Source organism: Astyanax mexicanus, chromosome 7, assembly GCF_023375975.1.
Source record: "Astyanax mexicanus isolate ESR-SI-001 chromosome 7, AstMex3_surface, whole genome shotgun sequence".
Classification (NCBI taxonomy): domain Eukaryota; kingdom Metazoa; phylum Chordata; class Actinopteri; order Characiformes; family Acestrorhamphidae; genus Astyanax; species Astyanax mexicanus.
This window is the reverse complement of record NC_064414.1, coordinates 45,254,665-45,272,234: the sequence shown is the minus strand read 5'-3', so window position 1 is coordinate 45,272,234 and position 17,570 is coordinate 45,254,665. Positions and strand designations below refer to the sequence as shown.

Sequence of the window (17,570 nt, the reverse complement as noted above, 5' to 3'; positions counted from 1 at the left end):
GCAGGAGCTCTGCAGGACTGATTGCGGCGTTTCAGCAGCTCCACTTTTCCATTACATCCTCCCGGCCGGAGCTGTTTGTAACTGATCAGTCCGGATGACGTCCAGCGGCAGGCAGGGAAGAGAGAGCGGCTAATGAAAGGCAGGCTGAAGTTACAGAAAGCCTCTGAAGCCTAAAGTGCTCAGAACTGATCTCCTTCACTGACCTGCTCCACTGACTGCACCCAAACACTGAGCTACTGAGACAAACACTGCCAGAGCAGAATTAGCCCTCCTCACTTCACTGTCTGCTCTGAGAGAGAGAGAGAGAGAGAGAGAGAGAGAGAAGAACTTCAGCACTAAGGAGAGCACTGAACAGAATGGCCAAAATATTACATCACTATTCAAATATCAGTATGAACCAGAGACTGTAAAAAAGATGGACGCCGTGTCGCCGTTCCCATTCATTCAATGAAAATGAAGCCAAAATCTTCCGCCATGTTGGCGATCCTTACACCCGAGTCTGCGCAGTAGGGACCAGAGGAGGGAGAAAGACTGTAGAGAGACAGCCTACTCATTTAAATAACCCCGCCCCTGAGGGCTGCCTCCACAGAGCTCAAACAGTCTATGGTCCCACCCATACAGTCATTTGTCCCACCCTGGCTAGCAGTAACCCAGCCCTTTTACAGTAACCACAACTTTCAACCTTTTTAGATAGAGCTGAATAACGTTTAAAAAAAATGAATTATGTGGGGATATAAAAATTTGACAGTATAAGCAGAGGTTACACTAGCTGCTGCATTTAAATAATGGAGGTAGAATTACAGTATATTGGAAAAAAAAACGTGATTGAAAGTTGTCTGTTTTGCCATTTGAAACCTATGGGGATGGGTGGGGTTACACAGCTTTCTGCAACCGAACAGCAGGGGGCGCCCGACCTGTGGTGACTTCACTTTTGTGAGACGATGCTCTGTCCGGCTATACACAGTGTATGGTATGAACAATAAGAAAACCACAGAAAAACTGCAAACAGGTAAATAGAAATAGAAAGAAAAAAAAATCACCAATTAATGTAGTTTTCCCTGTAATGAACTTGAATGAGGGCATGCAGCTTGCCATCAGCTGCCGGAACCCTGAGAGAGCACAACAGGCCTTGCTCTCTCTGGGTGGGTAGAGTAGATGGAGCTCTTTCCCCTCATCAGTCCAAAGGGTGATATGGATCAGCACAAGGCATCTGTGAGCTGATGTATCAGAACCGAGTTGCAGCGCTTTCCTCCGAGCGCGCTGTGATACTGCTAGGTAATTCTGCATCAGCAGCAGTTCAAAAAGAGGCAGAGTCTGAATTCACATGTGTCGCAGGTGGCATGTGCTAGTCCTCACCCTCCTTGTGTTGTGGCATCGCCAGTAATAATTAGCAGCTGTTTAAAAAGTATATGACCGTTATTTAAACATTTCTATCGCAATATATGTTGATAGTGAATTATTTTCCAGATTTTCTTAAAGAAAACATACATGACAGCGTTTAAATGTTTTGCTTAAAACATGCAAAATACAACAGACATTTTTTAAAAAATTGTCGTCAATTTTAGCTGATCAATTTTAGGTTTTACTAGTGTTATACTATATTTACTATGTTATTGTGGTCCTGCAAATAGAGGACAGAAGAAAAAAAGAACATTCCTAAGCTTTAGTAAAAGTCAGTATAAGAAGATTTGATTCCAAATCATTTGTTAGTAATTTTTAACAATCCATTCATCAAAAACTGAGACGACAAAAATCTGAAAAACTGAGTGCAGTCAGATATATCTTGGATTTGGTTGGTGAGGAAATCTGAAATATAAAAATGTTATACTTGGACCTTTTTGATATCCACGTTCAAATGAAACAGCGTTAAAAAAAAGTCTGAATACCTGAATATAATATACGCGTAACGCTCATAATACACCGTGTGCTTAAAGATGAAAGAATTCAGAGTAAGACGTACTGTAAGTGCAATCACAAGCTTTAATAAGGGCAGGATTCCTGCTGAACTAAGTGCTCTTGAAAGAGAGAAAGACGAAAGACGAGAAAGAAAGAGAAAGACGGAAAGTGACTCAACCATCAGAAGTTGGTTCTAGCGTCTCAGAGGCAGTGCAGGGAAAAGTCTGAATGCTTGTCTTATTAGCTTTTCTTATATGCGTTTTAAGGGAAATGGTGGGTCATGCCAAGCTGTATTTGATGCTTGAAGAGCTTTTAGTGTAGATCATGTATTGACCGTTACTATCAGATACAGGTGGACTGGTGCATTTCTGGTTTTGAAGGCTAATGTCAGGGTTTAGATCTGATGCAAACAGCTGGAAGAAGCTACAGAATATAACATAGTAATGGATTTCCACAGCTGAACTTAGGAAGATTGAAAGAAGATAAGCCGTGCCGCCGCATACTGGATCAGTTGCAGGACCTGATGACATGCATACGAAGAGCAGCCAGGACAGAGCTGACATGATGAGGGACTGATTGAGCACCTGGGTGGCCTGCCAAGGGTCAAATTCTCTGGATGTTGTGGAGGACAAATCTACATGGCTGAGTCTAATATAATTTCTAACATGAGTTGGGAATGATTGCTGGTCATCCACAGCTACACCACGACCAAGGCTTTAGGCCTCACCAACACTGAGGAGTTTAAATGCAATCTAGTTAAGAGTATTTTATTTCTAATTTCTGTCCCATTTTCTAATTCTCTCCAATTCAAGGCCAATTTCCCAACAAACTCATTAGGACTCCCCCTATCACTAGTCATGCCCCAACACCAGGAGGGTGAAGACTAGCACATGCCTCCTCCGACACGTGAAATCAGCCATCACATCTTTATAAACTGCCAAGTAGAATCACAGCGCACTTGTAGGAAGGCACAGCAACTCGGTTCTCATACATCAGCTCACAGACGCTTTGTGCTGATTGAAATCACCCTCAGGAGTGATGTGGGGAGAGAGCGCCATCTACTCACCCGGAGAGAGAGCAAGGCCAACTGTGCTCCCTCAGGGCTCCGGTAGCCGATGGCAAGCTGCATGACCAGGATTCGAACCAGCAATCTCCTGATCATAATGGTAGGGCCTTGGTCTGCTGGACCAATCAGGGCCCAAATAGTGAAGAGTATGTTTAAAACAACTTCCCAGAGATTAAGCCCATGTGAGGCCTGTATATCTCAAATGGTTCCCAAAGAGTTTTGTCGATGGTTTCCATGTTGGCCCCATAAATGGGAAGTCTGTGATAGTCCCTGCCTAGATGGAACCCAGGGAACCGTGTGTATTTAATGTACAAAGTCTGAGTAATATCTGAGTAAGTCCATGTGTGAATAGAGATGGTAATTTTTTAAATAAATAAAAAATAAATAAAAATAAAGGCCTGCCTATGCTTAAACCACACACAACATTTGGAGAAGACGTCTGATACACTGAACATTACTGGGCATGTCATGATACTTACATTTTTACATCTTATAATACAATATATGGACAATATATATCCTTTAATAAGTTTTGCAGGCAGTAATGGACAGTAATGTCCATTATCTTTTATCTTTTTTCTTATTCGAGAGAGCCCGTTAATATGAATAAAACAGTTATGTCGACTTTTAAAACAGTTTAAAACATTTTTAAAAACAGTGTTTTATTTTTTTAAGTTCACTTAGAATATTAAAATATCTATATTCTAATTTCAATGTATAAACATTCATAATAATTAAAAGTCCATTGCGCTTTAAAATGCTGCAGTTACATTATTTTTCTGTTATATTATCATTATATCAGTGGCATAAAATACTTTTAAATGGATATATTGTGGCACTTGAAAAAGTTTTAAGACACTCAACAGCCCAAACCTCTCCCAGAACAGCAATACGAATTTGCATATTCCCTCCTGCGTCAGTCTAATTCAGTCTGATTAACCAGAGACGCAATTGACTACCAATTAAATGCATGTTAGTACTATTTTATTAGATACTAATCACATGAAGTGATCAGGTATAAACAGGCTCCATGTATACAGCTCTAGAAAAAAATAAGAAACCACTTAAAATGATTTTCTTTGATTTTACCAAACTGAAAAAATATATAAAATATATCATCAAGAGGAAGATGGATGATCAAACCAAGCCATCAAACGAAGCTAAACTGCTTAAATATTTGCACCAGGAGTGACCTAAAGTTATACAAAAGCAGTGTGTAAGACTGGTGGAGTCTTGCATGAAAGCTGTGATTCAAAACCAGGGTTATTTCAGAAAATATTGATTTCTGAACTTGTGAATGAAACTTTATGAATATGATCTTGTTTTCTTTGTATTATTTGAAGCCTTCATCATATGTATTTTATAGAATAAGACAACAATGTTCATTTTACTCAAACATATACAGCTTTCGGAAAAAAAATAAGAGACAACTTCAGCTTCTAAATCAGTTTCTCTAATTTTGCTATTTATAGGTATATGTTAAATAGTGTAAATAGTGAACTGTGATTGGATGGTTGGATTCTCTTCTTGCACAATCCCTGAAGATCTCATTAGTATGTAAATGTGGTGATTGTCATTGTCTGTCTTGTTGCAAAACCAGCTCATTTTACCTCCTTTAAAAGACACAAGATCTCACAGCTGTTTGATTGTGAATGTGAATGTGGGTGATGGATCCTTTCCAAACACGTTCAAACAGCTGCTGAACATCAGCACACGACACATGTTCATCTAACCAGTGCTCCTGACTGCCAGTGCAGTATTTGACTTCCACCCACCAAACAGCTGTTTTAGAGCAGCAGGGTGGGCATTCATTTTGAATTCCCAATTGGAAAATTACCATTCCTTATCAGGAGACCCAGGCTGAAGTGTGCATTCAGCATAATCACAGTGCTCTAGATCAAATACACCCTTGGAGGAGAAAATCCAAGGGAAAACGCTCCCCAGTCTGAAGTAAAGCGTGAATTCTGATTGATTGTCTTAAAGGCGCAGGCCGACGCAGGCTCGGAATATTCCGTCTGTGAGGGTAAAACCTGCGCTGCGCGAGGAATAGATAGAACATAGATAGAAATCCAGCCCTCCCATCTCTCTCTCCGAGTGGATTTACGGTGGGAAGATTAAGCTCATATTTACTCTCTCTCTCACACGCTCTACTGCTTTGATCCTGCTGGCAGATTCCGAAAGCCAGAAGGATTCGGATCCGTCGAAGAGTCTTTCTGCCTACTTAGTTCCTGATTAAAGTACAAAGAAGCCTGGATTAAAGCTGAACTTTTAATTGGTAACATAAGTAACATAACATAAGTACAGCAGATGGTAAAGAGTGTAGAGGCTGGAGAGTGAAGTGAATCGATACAGCAATGAATATATTTAACCCCGGAATCTGCAGCAGAAAACTAATCATAACAATATATTTCAGTTCACTTCACTTCTGATTGAATCGAATGACAAGATCATAAATCTGATGCACAAGCCTCTGATGAGCAGATCAGATCCAACCAAGAGTCATTCTAACTTTAAAAATCAAAATTTTGGACACATCTCTTCTCAATTAATGTTTTCTTTCTTTTGATTAGAATTTTTACATGGTAAATTTAATATTGAAAACTATATTAAAGTTATACAGAAACACATGGGATTCTTCAAAAAGCGTTTAACAAACCAGAAAAAGTAGCCACATTTATCTTTGAGGACAGATCTACACACTCTTGGTATTTTAATCTCAGTGTCTTCATGAGGGAGAGTCACCTGGAATAGTTTTCTCAGCGTCTTAAAGGAAGGAGTTCCTGGAGGTGCTGAACAATAGCTATTTTAAGCGTTTATATATTTTATTGTTGATGATGATTATAGCTTACAGCTAATAAGAAAAAACACTTAAATTTAGTGTCTAAGAAAATTAGAATATTATATAAGACCTATTGATGCTTCTGGCAGTGTGGGCAGTGTGCCAAGTCCTGCTGGAAAATGAAATCCTCATCTCCATAAAAGTTGTCAGCAGAGGAAGCATGAAGTGCTGTAGGACTTTCCAGGAAAACACGGCACTGACTTTGGACTAGATCGAATTGGGTGGAGTCTCTGGAAGTGCAGCTGATTGTATATTTAATCCAACTTAATTTACTGCTATGAATATTACACATATTACAAATATTACATTTGGGCTTGATAAAACACAGTGGATCAACACCAGCAGATGACTGACATGTCTCTCCAAACCATCACTGATTGGTAGAAACTTCACACTAGACCTCAAGCAGTTTGGACTGTGTGTCTCTCCACTCTTCCTCCAGACTCTGATCTCTTGATTTACAAATAAAATGTAAAATTTACTGATGATCAGTGATGGTTTGGAGAGTCATGTCATCTGCTGGTGTTGATCCACTGTGTTTTTATCAAGTCCAAATGTAATATTTGTAATATGTGTAATATTCATAGCAATAAATTAAGTTGGATTAAATATATAATCAGCTGCACTTCCACAGTCTCCACCCATTTTCTGTATGAAACTCCCCCATTTTGCACCATCCTTCTTCAGATGCTAATGCTGCATTTCTCTGTGCACATGGCCCATAAACGGCGAGTTTGGGCTTGTGCACCAGTTTAGTAGTTTAGTAGTAACGCACAGATGGAATGTGGCCACACTGACTGTTAACTGCATCTGGCCCTCATGATATGAGGCACATTTTCTTTTTTGCACACGTCTGTCAGCATTGTAATGTCTGTGTAGATGAGGATTGAGGTAAGAGTATAAATAAATAAAAGATTAAGGAGAGAGTATAAATAAATATAGGATTGAGGAGAGAGTATAAATAAGCAAACCCAAAGAGATTTAAATTTAAAATATTAAATAGAATAAAATAAAAAATAAAGAATAGAATAGATAACAAGGATAGAAAATAGACATAAAATACATAGTATACATAGGAAAGTATATATGTAATCATCCTTAAAAGTGTCAGTGCAGTGTGTTGGCTAGGTGGAGTTTAGGAGTCTTACAGCTTTAGGAATGAAGCTGTTTCTCAGTCTGGTCATTTTGCACTTGATGCTCTGCAGCCTTCAGGCTGAGGGGAGCAGAACAAAAAATGAGTGTGTTGGGTGGGTGGAGTCCTTCCTGATGCAGATGGCCCTTAATTTTTATGCTCAATTAAAAATAAACTCCTTACAAATCTGATAAACTTAGACTAGCAGAGAACTGAATGATGCTACAATATATCTGCAATAACTTCCAGATAACACAAAGGGAACACATTTATTTTGAGTAAAGATTGTTAATTTAAGCATGAAATTGAAAATAAGAAGCATTTTGAATTCTCAGTAGAATATATATATATATAATATTAAATAATACACAAATGTTTCTGAAACTTAGCCTCACTTTATATTATAATAAAATGGTAAGGATCTTCCAAATGTTGGGTCCTCCTCTAAGTGGCATCTTTCTGCCATGCCTCCACACACTTGTTGTCCACACCCTCTGACATGTATTTAGAATGTGTTGAAAGGCCGGGACTCAGCTATTATTGAGGTAAATATATTTTAAAAGCAATTACATTTCAAGCAGCTCTATAAATATAATATTAATATACATAATAATATTTTATTATACCATATACCATCTTTACTTTATATTTAAAAAAGAATGCTGCCCCTCGGATATGCAACTCTCATGAGAAAATGGCAGAAAAAAAAAAAAAAAAAAAAGATGGGCCTTCAACATTTGCGTCCGGAGTCTCTGAGGGTTTAGGAATGTGAGGATTGTTCACATCGGTTTATCTTAATGACAGCTGGAACAGCTGTGAAATTTAATGCCCCTGTGTAAACCAGTCACCATTTAAAATTCAAGTGACATTTGGAGTCAAAGCAGCCAGCGCTGAATGATAATACCTCCCCTTAAAACAAACGCTGTGAGCATCAGTGGATAAACATTAGGAAACATTAAGTCAATGACTGTAGTGTTTGCGTGGCCCATCATTGACCCCAGAGGCAATTAAGTTGTAGGAATTATGCTTAAATAGGCTGGGTCTGAGGCGGCTCTGAATGGGCGGGTGTTTTCGGCTGGATTTATTTGTGTAGGGCAGGACTTTTACATTTTAATGAGGTGCCGGGGTTATCAGGGCCACTGACCCCTCTTTTAAACCCATAATGAAGCTGTTGCCTGGTATTGTGTGCTTGAGGCAGAGTGGCACAGTTAAGCTGAATGGAATTTGCAGCACTGCTCTGTAGAGTTACAGTGTGAGAGGAGAGGTCAGTGATGGGGGCGATGGAGGGGCTTACTGTGTCACTGCAGCTGTAGAGTACAGCCTATAGCTTTATATGTTATTACACGCCTGTCACACTGATATTATAACTCTTCTACTGCAGTCAACAGGTTTCTTGTCTGACACAAAGCAATATTTTACCTGTCAGTCAACCAGTCGCTCAAATCAGCAGAGTTCTCAGTGTCGTTCCAGCCGTAAACTGCTTTTTAAATATAAGTTTTATCTAATAAGATTTGTGTGCAATTTAGAAATGTTTTCTCCTTTTCGCCTAAAATCACCACATTGGAGATGCATTTCGTATGACTGTATTTTCCTTTCAATAGAAATTCCTCATTTAAAATGCTGTATTCTAAGACTAGGCGTAATTTTTGTCTGGGAAACTGACTCAGTGACACTGCTTGAATAATCTCTGTACAGATTTCTTTAATATGTTGCACTAGTAATTTTCCCTCATTTGCTTGACCTCTTAACATGTCATTACAGAAATAACACCACCCCTCAAAATACCACCTGAATTCTATACCCATTTCCTGGTATTTCCTAATATTAATAATATGAAATAGCACTGCTGTACTTGAGCATTTTGATTTCAGAGGAGTTAATACTTATTTGATTCTAAGAGCTACAGAACAAGGAGGAATATGTAATAGGTCAATAATATTTAATAATATGTAATAGTATTGTAATAGTATGTAATATTAGTGTCATTAAGATACAGTCTAGTGAGCTATAGATTGCATAATTTTGACAATGTAAGCTATGGCTAAACAATATTAAAATACTGACATTGCAGTATTTTTTTTTTCAATATATATTGCAGTTTAATAAAACAAATACCACATTTCACCAGAAATACATGCAGTCTATGTATGCGGTGCTATGGGGAAATAAGTTTATACATGGTAGAAATGCACCGAAATGAAAGTGTTTGGCTGAAACCATACAAAACAAATACAAAAACATATATATTTTTGCAGTTTTAATTAATTAATTTTGGCACGTTTTTTAACCCCTGGATAAATTAAACTGTCTAATTATATTTTTGTTCGCTTCTCAAAGAAAACATCACTGTATAAATTATTTGGTCCTTGGAAAAATATATTCCACCTCTGGTAGATACAGTCTCATTTTTGCCTCTTTTTATGGGACAAACAAAAGTGAGTACACCCCTATGAGACTACACCCCTTTTCTCATATTAGCAGCTGGATATTCAACTTAGCATCTCATGGCAAGAAAACTCTCTGAGGATTTGAGAAACAGAATTTGTAATATTTAAGGTACTGTAAGTCTTGGAAAATTATAACATTACATGTATTCCTTTTGTATTGGGCAGCAAAAAGACATGCAATTCCATTATGTGTGATATATTGCACACTCTCTGGTGTTACTATTGTTTATGCTTACATTGTGATGATGATGCTAAAACGTTAGTGACAGTTACTAGTTTGGCCTGCATGGTGTGTTGGTGAGGTAATGGTAAAAGATGATGGCTGAACACTCTGAGGAGTAAATCATATAATCATTAATCATATGGAAAATGGTTTGGTCATATTTTGTTTGGTTCAGGCAGGAAGGGTACCAAATTAGAATAGATTTAATATTGTATTTGTATATTGTATTCTTTGGTGTTGTTTGTTACTGTGGTTTGTTATACAGCTCTGGAAAAAAATATGAGATCACTTCAGTTTCTGAATCAGTTTCTCTGACTTTGCTATTTATATGTATGTTTGAGTAAAATTAACATTTTTGTTTTATTCTATAAGTTTATTCTATAAGAGTTTTCAGACGTTCATAAGTTCATATTCATAAAGTTTTAAGAGTTCAGAAATCAATATTTGGTGGAATAACCCTGTTTTGTAATCACAGTTTTCATGCATCCTTTCATGTACTCCTCCATCAGTCTTACACAATGCTATTGGATAAGTTGGATAACTGAAAAAAGTAAGCAGTTCAGTTTGGTTTGATGGCTTGTGATCATCCATCTTCCTCTTGATTATATTCCAGAGGTTTTCAATTTGGTAAAATCAAAGAAACTCCTCATTTTTAAGGTGGTACGAGCTGTATGTTCTCAGTTAATTTGAGTTACTGCTGAATTTTATTGCATTTGAAGTTTTGCTACAAGTACAAATGAAAGAATGTAAGTGAATATAATCTAAATTAGTTTCATTAAAAACCGCAGTGGCCGAGTAAGATTGCATCCAGCGTTTGGAATTGTCCTCATGTCTTCTCTTTGTTCACTGAAGTAGGAAAACCCAATCTAATATTAAAGCGTTTGCTTCAAGGCAGTTTGTGAAAAAAAACAGAAACAGTCTTTTTTTCCTGCTTTCTTCTGAATTGTCATTTGAAAATAAACTCGGTAACTTTCCCAAGAGGAGAAAAACAGCGTCCCCTCACCATTACATTCTGACATATTTGCTCTTGCACCAAATTGAATGTGAGAGACGGTCGGAGAGTGTGTGGGGCTGTGTATGTTGGTTGGTTGTGTGGTTGTGTGTATGTGTGTGCATGCAGCAGTTCTGATATATATATATATATGTGGTGTTACAAATGCTTCTGTGTCACAGCATGGCTCCTGTGTAATATTTTGACCTCATTCAGCTTGAACCATCTCTCCTCCCCACCCCCACCTCCCACCACCCCCCCACCTCCCACCACCCCCCCACCGGCTTTTCCTGTTGGCCGTTTGTTTTGCAGCGCTGTACGTCTTAACCCACAGGGCGTTCGGGATAAAGTGCCAGGCCCAAGGTTAGCACCATATATTTCCATTTGCAGTCATCTTGCCTCGTGTGTTTCTGCGGACGCGTCCTCTGAATCCTGAGCTCTGCCGTATTTAGATCGTGAGCTGGAGTGTGATGCAGATGCCGTTATTGCGTGAACATTTCCCACCTGCCGCAGCCGCTGATTGCGCTGGTGTGCTTTAGCAGTGGGACAATAAATTGCTGTTTGAATATCTGTGAATGGGATCCTGTATATGGAAATGAACTAAACACACCAATAAAATACTAAAAACTATTAATCAGGCTGTTTAAGCATGATTTAAACATGGTTATAAAGCTAATTAAGTGCACTACACTGACACAGGAAATATCATGGGACATTGGACTACACTGAATGTTGAAGTGATTTTCTGTTGTTTGTCTGTTTGCATGGACAGTTCTAGCCAGAAACTCCCAGTCACGATCAATACCACCCACAGTGCTGGTAATACCTTCTATGGCTTCTATCTATGAACATACATACTACTTTATAGTTGAAAAATTTGCTTTAGATTAAACTGTAAAATGCACTTTTTTTCGTTTACTAGGTAATTCCATTTTACATCCACATAATACATGAATGTTATGTTTTATATATTTGTTATATTGATTATACTAATGAGATTTTACCTGCAAGTGGGAAACTCTGGATTCTAGATTCTACAGAAGGTTAATTAACATCATTCTGAACAGATTTCTCTCATTTAAATAGGCCTAAAATGTTTTTAAAGCTCAGTTGTAACGCTCTACTTACCAAAAAAATGTCTTGTTTAAATCGGGCTCGGGCTCATAATTAAAGGGGTCGGGCTTATATATATATATATACATATACATATATACACTCACACATGTATATATCTGGAACTACACTTTGTTCTTCAGCTTGGCTCACAGGATATAACATACTTACTTAAAAATGAGAATTCCTTGTTACGTTTTACTGTATTTATGTTTATTTGCATTTGTTCAAATCCTATCTGGTGCTTTTTACCGTGCTTTTGCACAGTACTGTGTGTGTGTGTGTATATATATATATATATATATATATATATATATATATATATATATACAGGTGCTGGTCAACGAATTAGAATAATTTGAAATAGTGCAATCATGAAATTCTTTGAATGCATTTTTTGTGCAGAAAGCAAATCAGGTGTTCACCGCACCTGTCCTACTCGTTAGACTAATCACAGAACTCGTTACCTGGAAAAAAATTTGCTCAGCTGAGCTTTCCAAAAGGCCCATTTAGGCCATTTAACTGTGACACTGTTGTTTTATTGAATTAGAATAATGGAGAAACCGTTTCATTGAATTAGAATAAATGCTCAAATTTTTGTTTTCTGTGAAGAGTGTTCACTGTGCAGTATAAAGTCAGGGTTGAGTAGAATTTCTAAGTTGTAAAATCAATCATGGGTTAGCAGCGCGACCTCTCAACCGGAATAGTGGCTCAAATTCAAGCCCTTCGCCAACAAGGCTTGACCCAAACTAAAATTGCTGAGCAGCTCGGCATCAGCCAGTCTTCCGTCTGCAAAGCTCTCAAGAAAAACTGCAGCAAGCGCACCAACTGTTCCGGCGTCCGAAAAACTTCTGCTCGTGACAACAAGCAGCTGAGAAAGATCGCAGTCAGCAACCGGTTCAAGTCCACTTCCGAGCTCACCGACTTGTGGAACAAGCAGACCGGCGCTGACGTCTCCAGATCAACCACTTACCGTCGTCTGCGCGAACTCTGCTTCAAATCTCGCGTTCCAGCAGTAAAACCGATGCTGAACAAGAAACAAATGGAGAAACGGCGGAAGTGGGCCAAAGAACACGGCGAGTGGACTGCTGAAGACTGGCAGAAAGTGGTCTTCAGTGACGAATCACGCTTCTGCATCTCCTTCGGTGACCAAGGTCCTCGTGTCTGGCGTCGTGGTGGCGAAACCTACAACCACGAGTGCGTGAAAAGATCCGTCAAGTTTTCCCAGAGCGTTATGGTCTGGGGATGCATGTCCGCTCGAGGTGTAGGGAAACTCTGCTTCCTCAAGAAGACTGTCAATGCTGCCGTATATCAAGATGTTCTGGAAACGTTCCTGATTCAGACTGTTGAGGAACAGTTCGGCGAAGAAGACTTCATATTTCAACAGGATCTTGCACCGGCTCATGCGGCAAAGTCGACCAAAGATTGGTTCACTAAAAAACAGCTTGAAGTTTTGGCATGGCCGGCCAACTCGCCTGACCTCAATGTCATTGAAAACCTTTGGGCCATCGTCAAGCGGAAAATTTGCGACAGAAAGCCTACTACGCTGGACCAACTGAAGCAGAACATCGCCACTGCCTGGGAAGCTGTGAGTGCGGAAACTTGTGACAAGCTGGTCAAATCGATGCCGCGGAGACCTCAGGCAGTCATACAAGCCAAGGGGGCAGCCACAAAATACTGAGAATGTGATGATTGTAATTATAATAAAAATTATTCTAATTCAATGAAACGGTTTCTCCATTATTCTAATTCAATAAAACAACAGTGTCACAGTTAAATGGCCCAAATGGGCCTTTTGGAAAGCTCAGCTGAGCAAATTTTTTTCCAGGTAACGAGTTCTGTGAGTAGTCTAACGAGTAGGACAGGTGCGGTGAACACCTGATTTGCTTTCTGCACAAAAAATGCATTCAAAGAATTTCATGATTGCACTATTTCAAATTATTCTAATTCGTTGACCAGCACCTGTATACATACATACATACATACATACATACAATCTATTGACGAGCGCTCAAATGCAGCATAATTACCCATAGTCATGGCCAACATTCCTGTCTGCTATTTAGATCCTCATCTATCACATGACGCTTGAGGAGATAAGACTGGCATGTCCTTCATCTGAGACACATGAAGTATCACTCCATCCTTTCAACCTGTTTCAATTCCAGCTCCTAACAGCTCTGTGTGCAGTGGAAAAAAACCCTGATCTTTCCTGAGTGGCTGAATTTGCATAAAAAGAGGCTCTGCAAATTGAGATTCTCACCTAACTATCACTGTAATGATACCTGAGCTCCATCTCACTCTCATTTTAACACTTCAGAAAGTGTCAGACGTGTATTTAAATGAGAGCAGTGTACTCACATATCAATATTTTGTTCCACGCCCAATTCGTATAGTGCAAATTAGTGTTAAAGAGTCTTTCCTGTTTCTTACCCTTATTTTTCAGTTATAAAGCGCAGTTATTTAGCTCATGTTCTCTTGTGTTGATTTACTGATTCTGCAGGAGGTACTGTATTTAGAGTATGGGGCTGATCTCCAGCGTGAGGATGGGCTGTAAAGAGGGAAAGAGGTTGTTGGCTGTTTTTAGGCCACTGGGGTTGGTTGATGTGGTTTTTCAGAGCAGGGTATTTCCTATGGCATGGTTTGCTTGTGGCGTATGTGTATGTGTGTGTGTCTGTGTGTAAGTGTGTGTGTATGCACACACTTCTAGTGGTCGGCTATTTTCCGAAGCCGGCGCATGTGGGTAGGTTTCCCCTTACTCGCTTTCGACCCACCCCATGACCCTCCCCAGCTGATGCACCAGCGCTTAAAATATATATATATCCCCTGAGCCTGTGAGCTGCAGCATCTCCAGAACTAATCCATGATTTCATCAGCGCTTGATTGCCCACTGGTTGACCAGATAAGGCAGTGACCTGGATAGACTCTCAATGTCACAGCGTTTGCTGCTCGCTGTGCCGGTGCCGTGACGGCCCAATGCCGAACTTAGGCTTGTGGTTTTTTTTTTGTTTGTTTTGTTTTTTTTTAGTTTGAATTAGTGGTATAAATCAATGAAAAATAATTATTTGATTAATCATAACAGTATCCAGTGATTAATCATGTTTAATCAGGATTAATCACATGTTAAAATGCTCATATTTCCTTGCTCGTATTTCTGGTAGGGAGAAAAAAATTCTCCCGGAAATTGTGGGAGTCTCCCGTGTATCAATATCAGTGACTCCATGATGCTCACAACTTAGAATAAATCTCCCGGTGTGGGAGAGGGAGAGAGAAAGGTGCTTCCCTCGTGTGCATATTCATTAAGCGCATGCAAAACAAAGAGGGTTCTGGATGCGTTCAGGAGCATCATAGCTTTCATCATAATTCATTTCACCTCAGACTACTCTAAAGTATATCCATGTCTGGTAAAAGTAATAAAAACAATGAAGTTCTTGGCCGCTATGAAGTTTGTAATAGTAATTTTAGCATTGCGCACAAGGGAATAAATGATTGCAAAAGGCATGTTGAGGTGAGTTAATGTGTATATGTGTATATGTATGTATATATGTCCAGGTTCGGGGGTATCTCCCTGAAATTATTTTTAGCAACTTAGGATGTCTGAACATGTGTAGTGTGGTATTTATTATTACCTATTGGGCTAGCTGGCTAAAATAAACTAAATACAATTTTATTATAATATCTAAGTGTTTTTTCAATGAATTTTGAGTTTTTAAGTCTCTTCATCTGCTGAATAAAGTTACCAGGGAGACCATCAGCATGTCGGACTCGAACCACAGCCACCACAGCACAGCTCACAGCTCTTTTAAACACTACTTTTAACAGATAATCGGCTGAATTAAGTCAAGAAGGAGAGCAAACATTGCAAACTTATGCTTCACAGAGCTGAAGAAAAGAGAAGAGAAGCTGAGGAATGAGAAGAGTGAGATGTATTTTTGAGATTTAATCCATATTTCAGCATCTGTACACCACAGTAGTGATGGTGTATTTACACTGCTAAATAAAACCACTTCTATTTCTCTATGCTCTGTGAACAGAATAAATCATGGGAGGAAGTTGGGCACAAACTTGTTAAATATAGTAAAGAGGAAAAAGAAATTAGAACATTAAGGTTGACAGCACTAGTTTTAACTCGGTTTAAATGTTGTGTGCAGAACAGGTGGGATTGGTGGGTGGGAAGGGGGGGTTAATCTCTGGGCTTTAACAGCAGACTGCCCTACACCCCTCTCGGATGGCACAGGTTAAAAGCGAGGTGAGCGCTTCCCTGCGATTATCTTACAGCAGCTAATAAGCTGAAATGAAACCGCGTTATTCTTATCTACCTGAGTTTGGAGAATCGGGCCTTAAAGCCTTTTCCTGCTTTGAACGTGCCGCAGACCCGCGTCCAGCGGGAGGAAATCGATATCCGCCTTGCTTTCATCTCTGCAGCTCAATCACAGAGCTTGGGTTGTGGCCTGGTTGCCCCTAATCACTGATCAAATAATTACAGAGCAGGGTCACATCTGCGCCTTTCCTGTCGTACTGAAGGAAAGCTGTTTTGATGCTTTTTTTTTTTCGGAAAACAATCGGATGCTGAATAATTGCACCAGCGCTGGAAATACGGAATAGGATGGCGGAAACAAAGAGCCTCCACGGGCCGCTGTGTCCATTACCGGCTTTGGTATTATTATTATCAGGTCCGCGGTTGTTTTTGTCAGCGTGAATGCGGGGTGAATGCATTGGCGGAGAAGCTCTGGGCGGATGGTTCCACCTGTCTGTCCGTTCCCGCCGCTCAGCACCCAGTCCGGGTGTTTGTTTGGGCCTTGTGTGGGCAGGAGGAGGCGGCTGGCCTGCCTGCCCCTCATTGTCTCCCCTCTCCGTCTCTGCGTGCCCACATTGGGCATAATTAACGACTCTGATAGGCCAGTATTATGACAGACTTAATGAAGCTTTTAATGGAAATTAGTCTCAGCTGGCTGGAAGCCGGTGTGAGTGCGGCACAGCGAGCGTGGCACCGGCTCCCAGTGAGACGCCCAGCCACCGCTGTCTCGGCCAACAGCCCGCTGCCTCGCCACCACCACCACTGCGCTGCCATTACGGAAAGAAAGAAAGCTCACTTTGATTCATTCTTCTACTCTGGACTCTGTGTTTTTGGATTGCAGCTGAATGTTGATTGAGAGACAAAGAAGATACAGGACTGTAGGTTCATTTGGACATGGCCGTGATCCAGTGCTCTACTTTGCTTGTCCACTGAAATAAAAAAGCTCCAAAAAAAAAAGCTAATCAAAGTTTCAAAGTTTCAGTGTTAACATAAACTAAACAAATGATGATTCAACCACAGAAACTTTTGGCAATAGCCAGATATCTGGCTTCTGAGACTACAAAAAATATTAAACAATAAAGAAGTACAGCCAGTAGAGTAGATTAGGACTCTCTGGAGCAGATAAACATGAACGTATTTGATGCATGCCTGATGCCGGTGTACTGTTATAAAGCTATGGACCAGTGGAACTATGTTCTCTGAAATTATGGTGTTCCATCCAAAACTTGGGAGTTTTTTAAGGTATAGGAGTTGAGGATCATACATATGTGTACCTGGAATAAGAAGGTATTAATTACAACACACTGGAGACAGCACAGTGGGTGGTGATGATAGTGATCGAAAGCATGTAGTTGGAATTGTCCATGCAAACAAATAAAGACATTAACAGATGTATTTTTTGATTATTATATATTATGAAATATATATTATATTTCTCTCCTAAAAAACGTTTATTTGGGTGAATAAGTGCCGCCTGATATTGCTAGACTGAGGAACTCTGAGTGTTCCGGTAACCCAGGGCGCTATCAGCTAGTGGTTCGTCCCACGTAGCTTGTTTTAAGACTG

General features: G+C 39.6%; 1 protein-coding gene across 4 annotated transcripts in view; it reads left to right on the top strand.

Moving 5' to 3' along the window:
* npnta (nephronectin a) overlaps nt 1-17,570 on the top strand; it is a 128,272-nt gene that overhangs the window by 32,661 nt on the left and 78,041 nt on the right. For 2 of the 4 annotated variants that reach the window (XM_022684514.2, XM_022684515.2), the window contains exon 3: nt 10,907-10,957. The exons of the other annotated variants lie outside the window; for them this stretch is intronic. In XM_022684514.2, the coding sequence (XP_022540235.2) occupies nt 10,907-10,957 (51 nt within the window). The remainder of the gene's footprint in view (nt 1-10,906; nt 10,958-17,570) is intronic. 4 annotated transcript variants of the gene reach the window in all.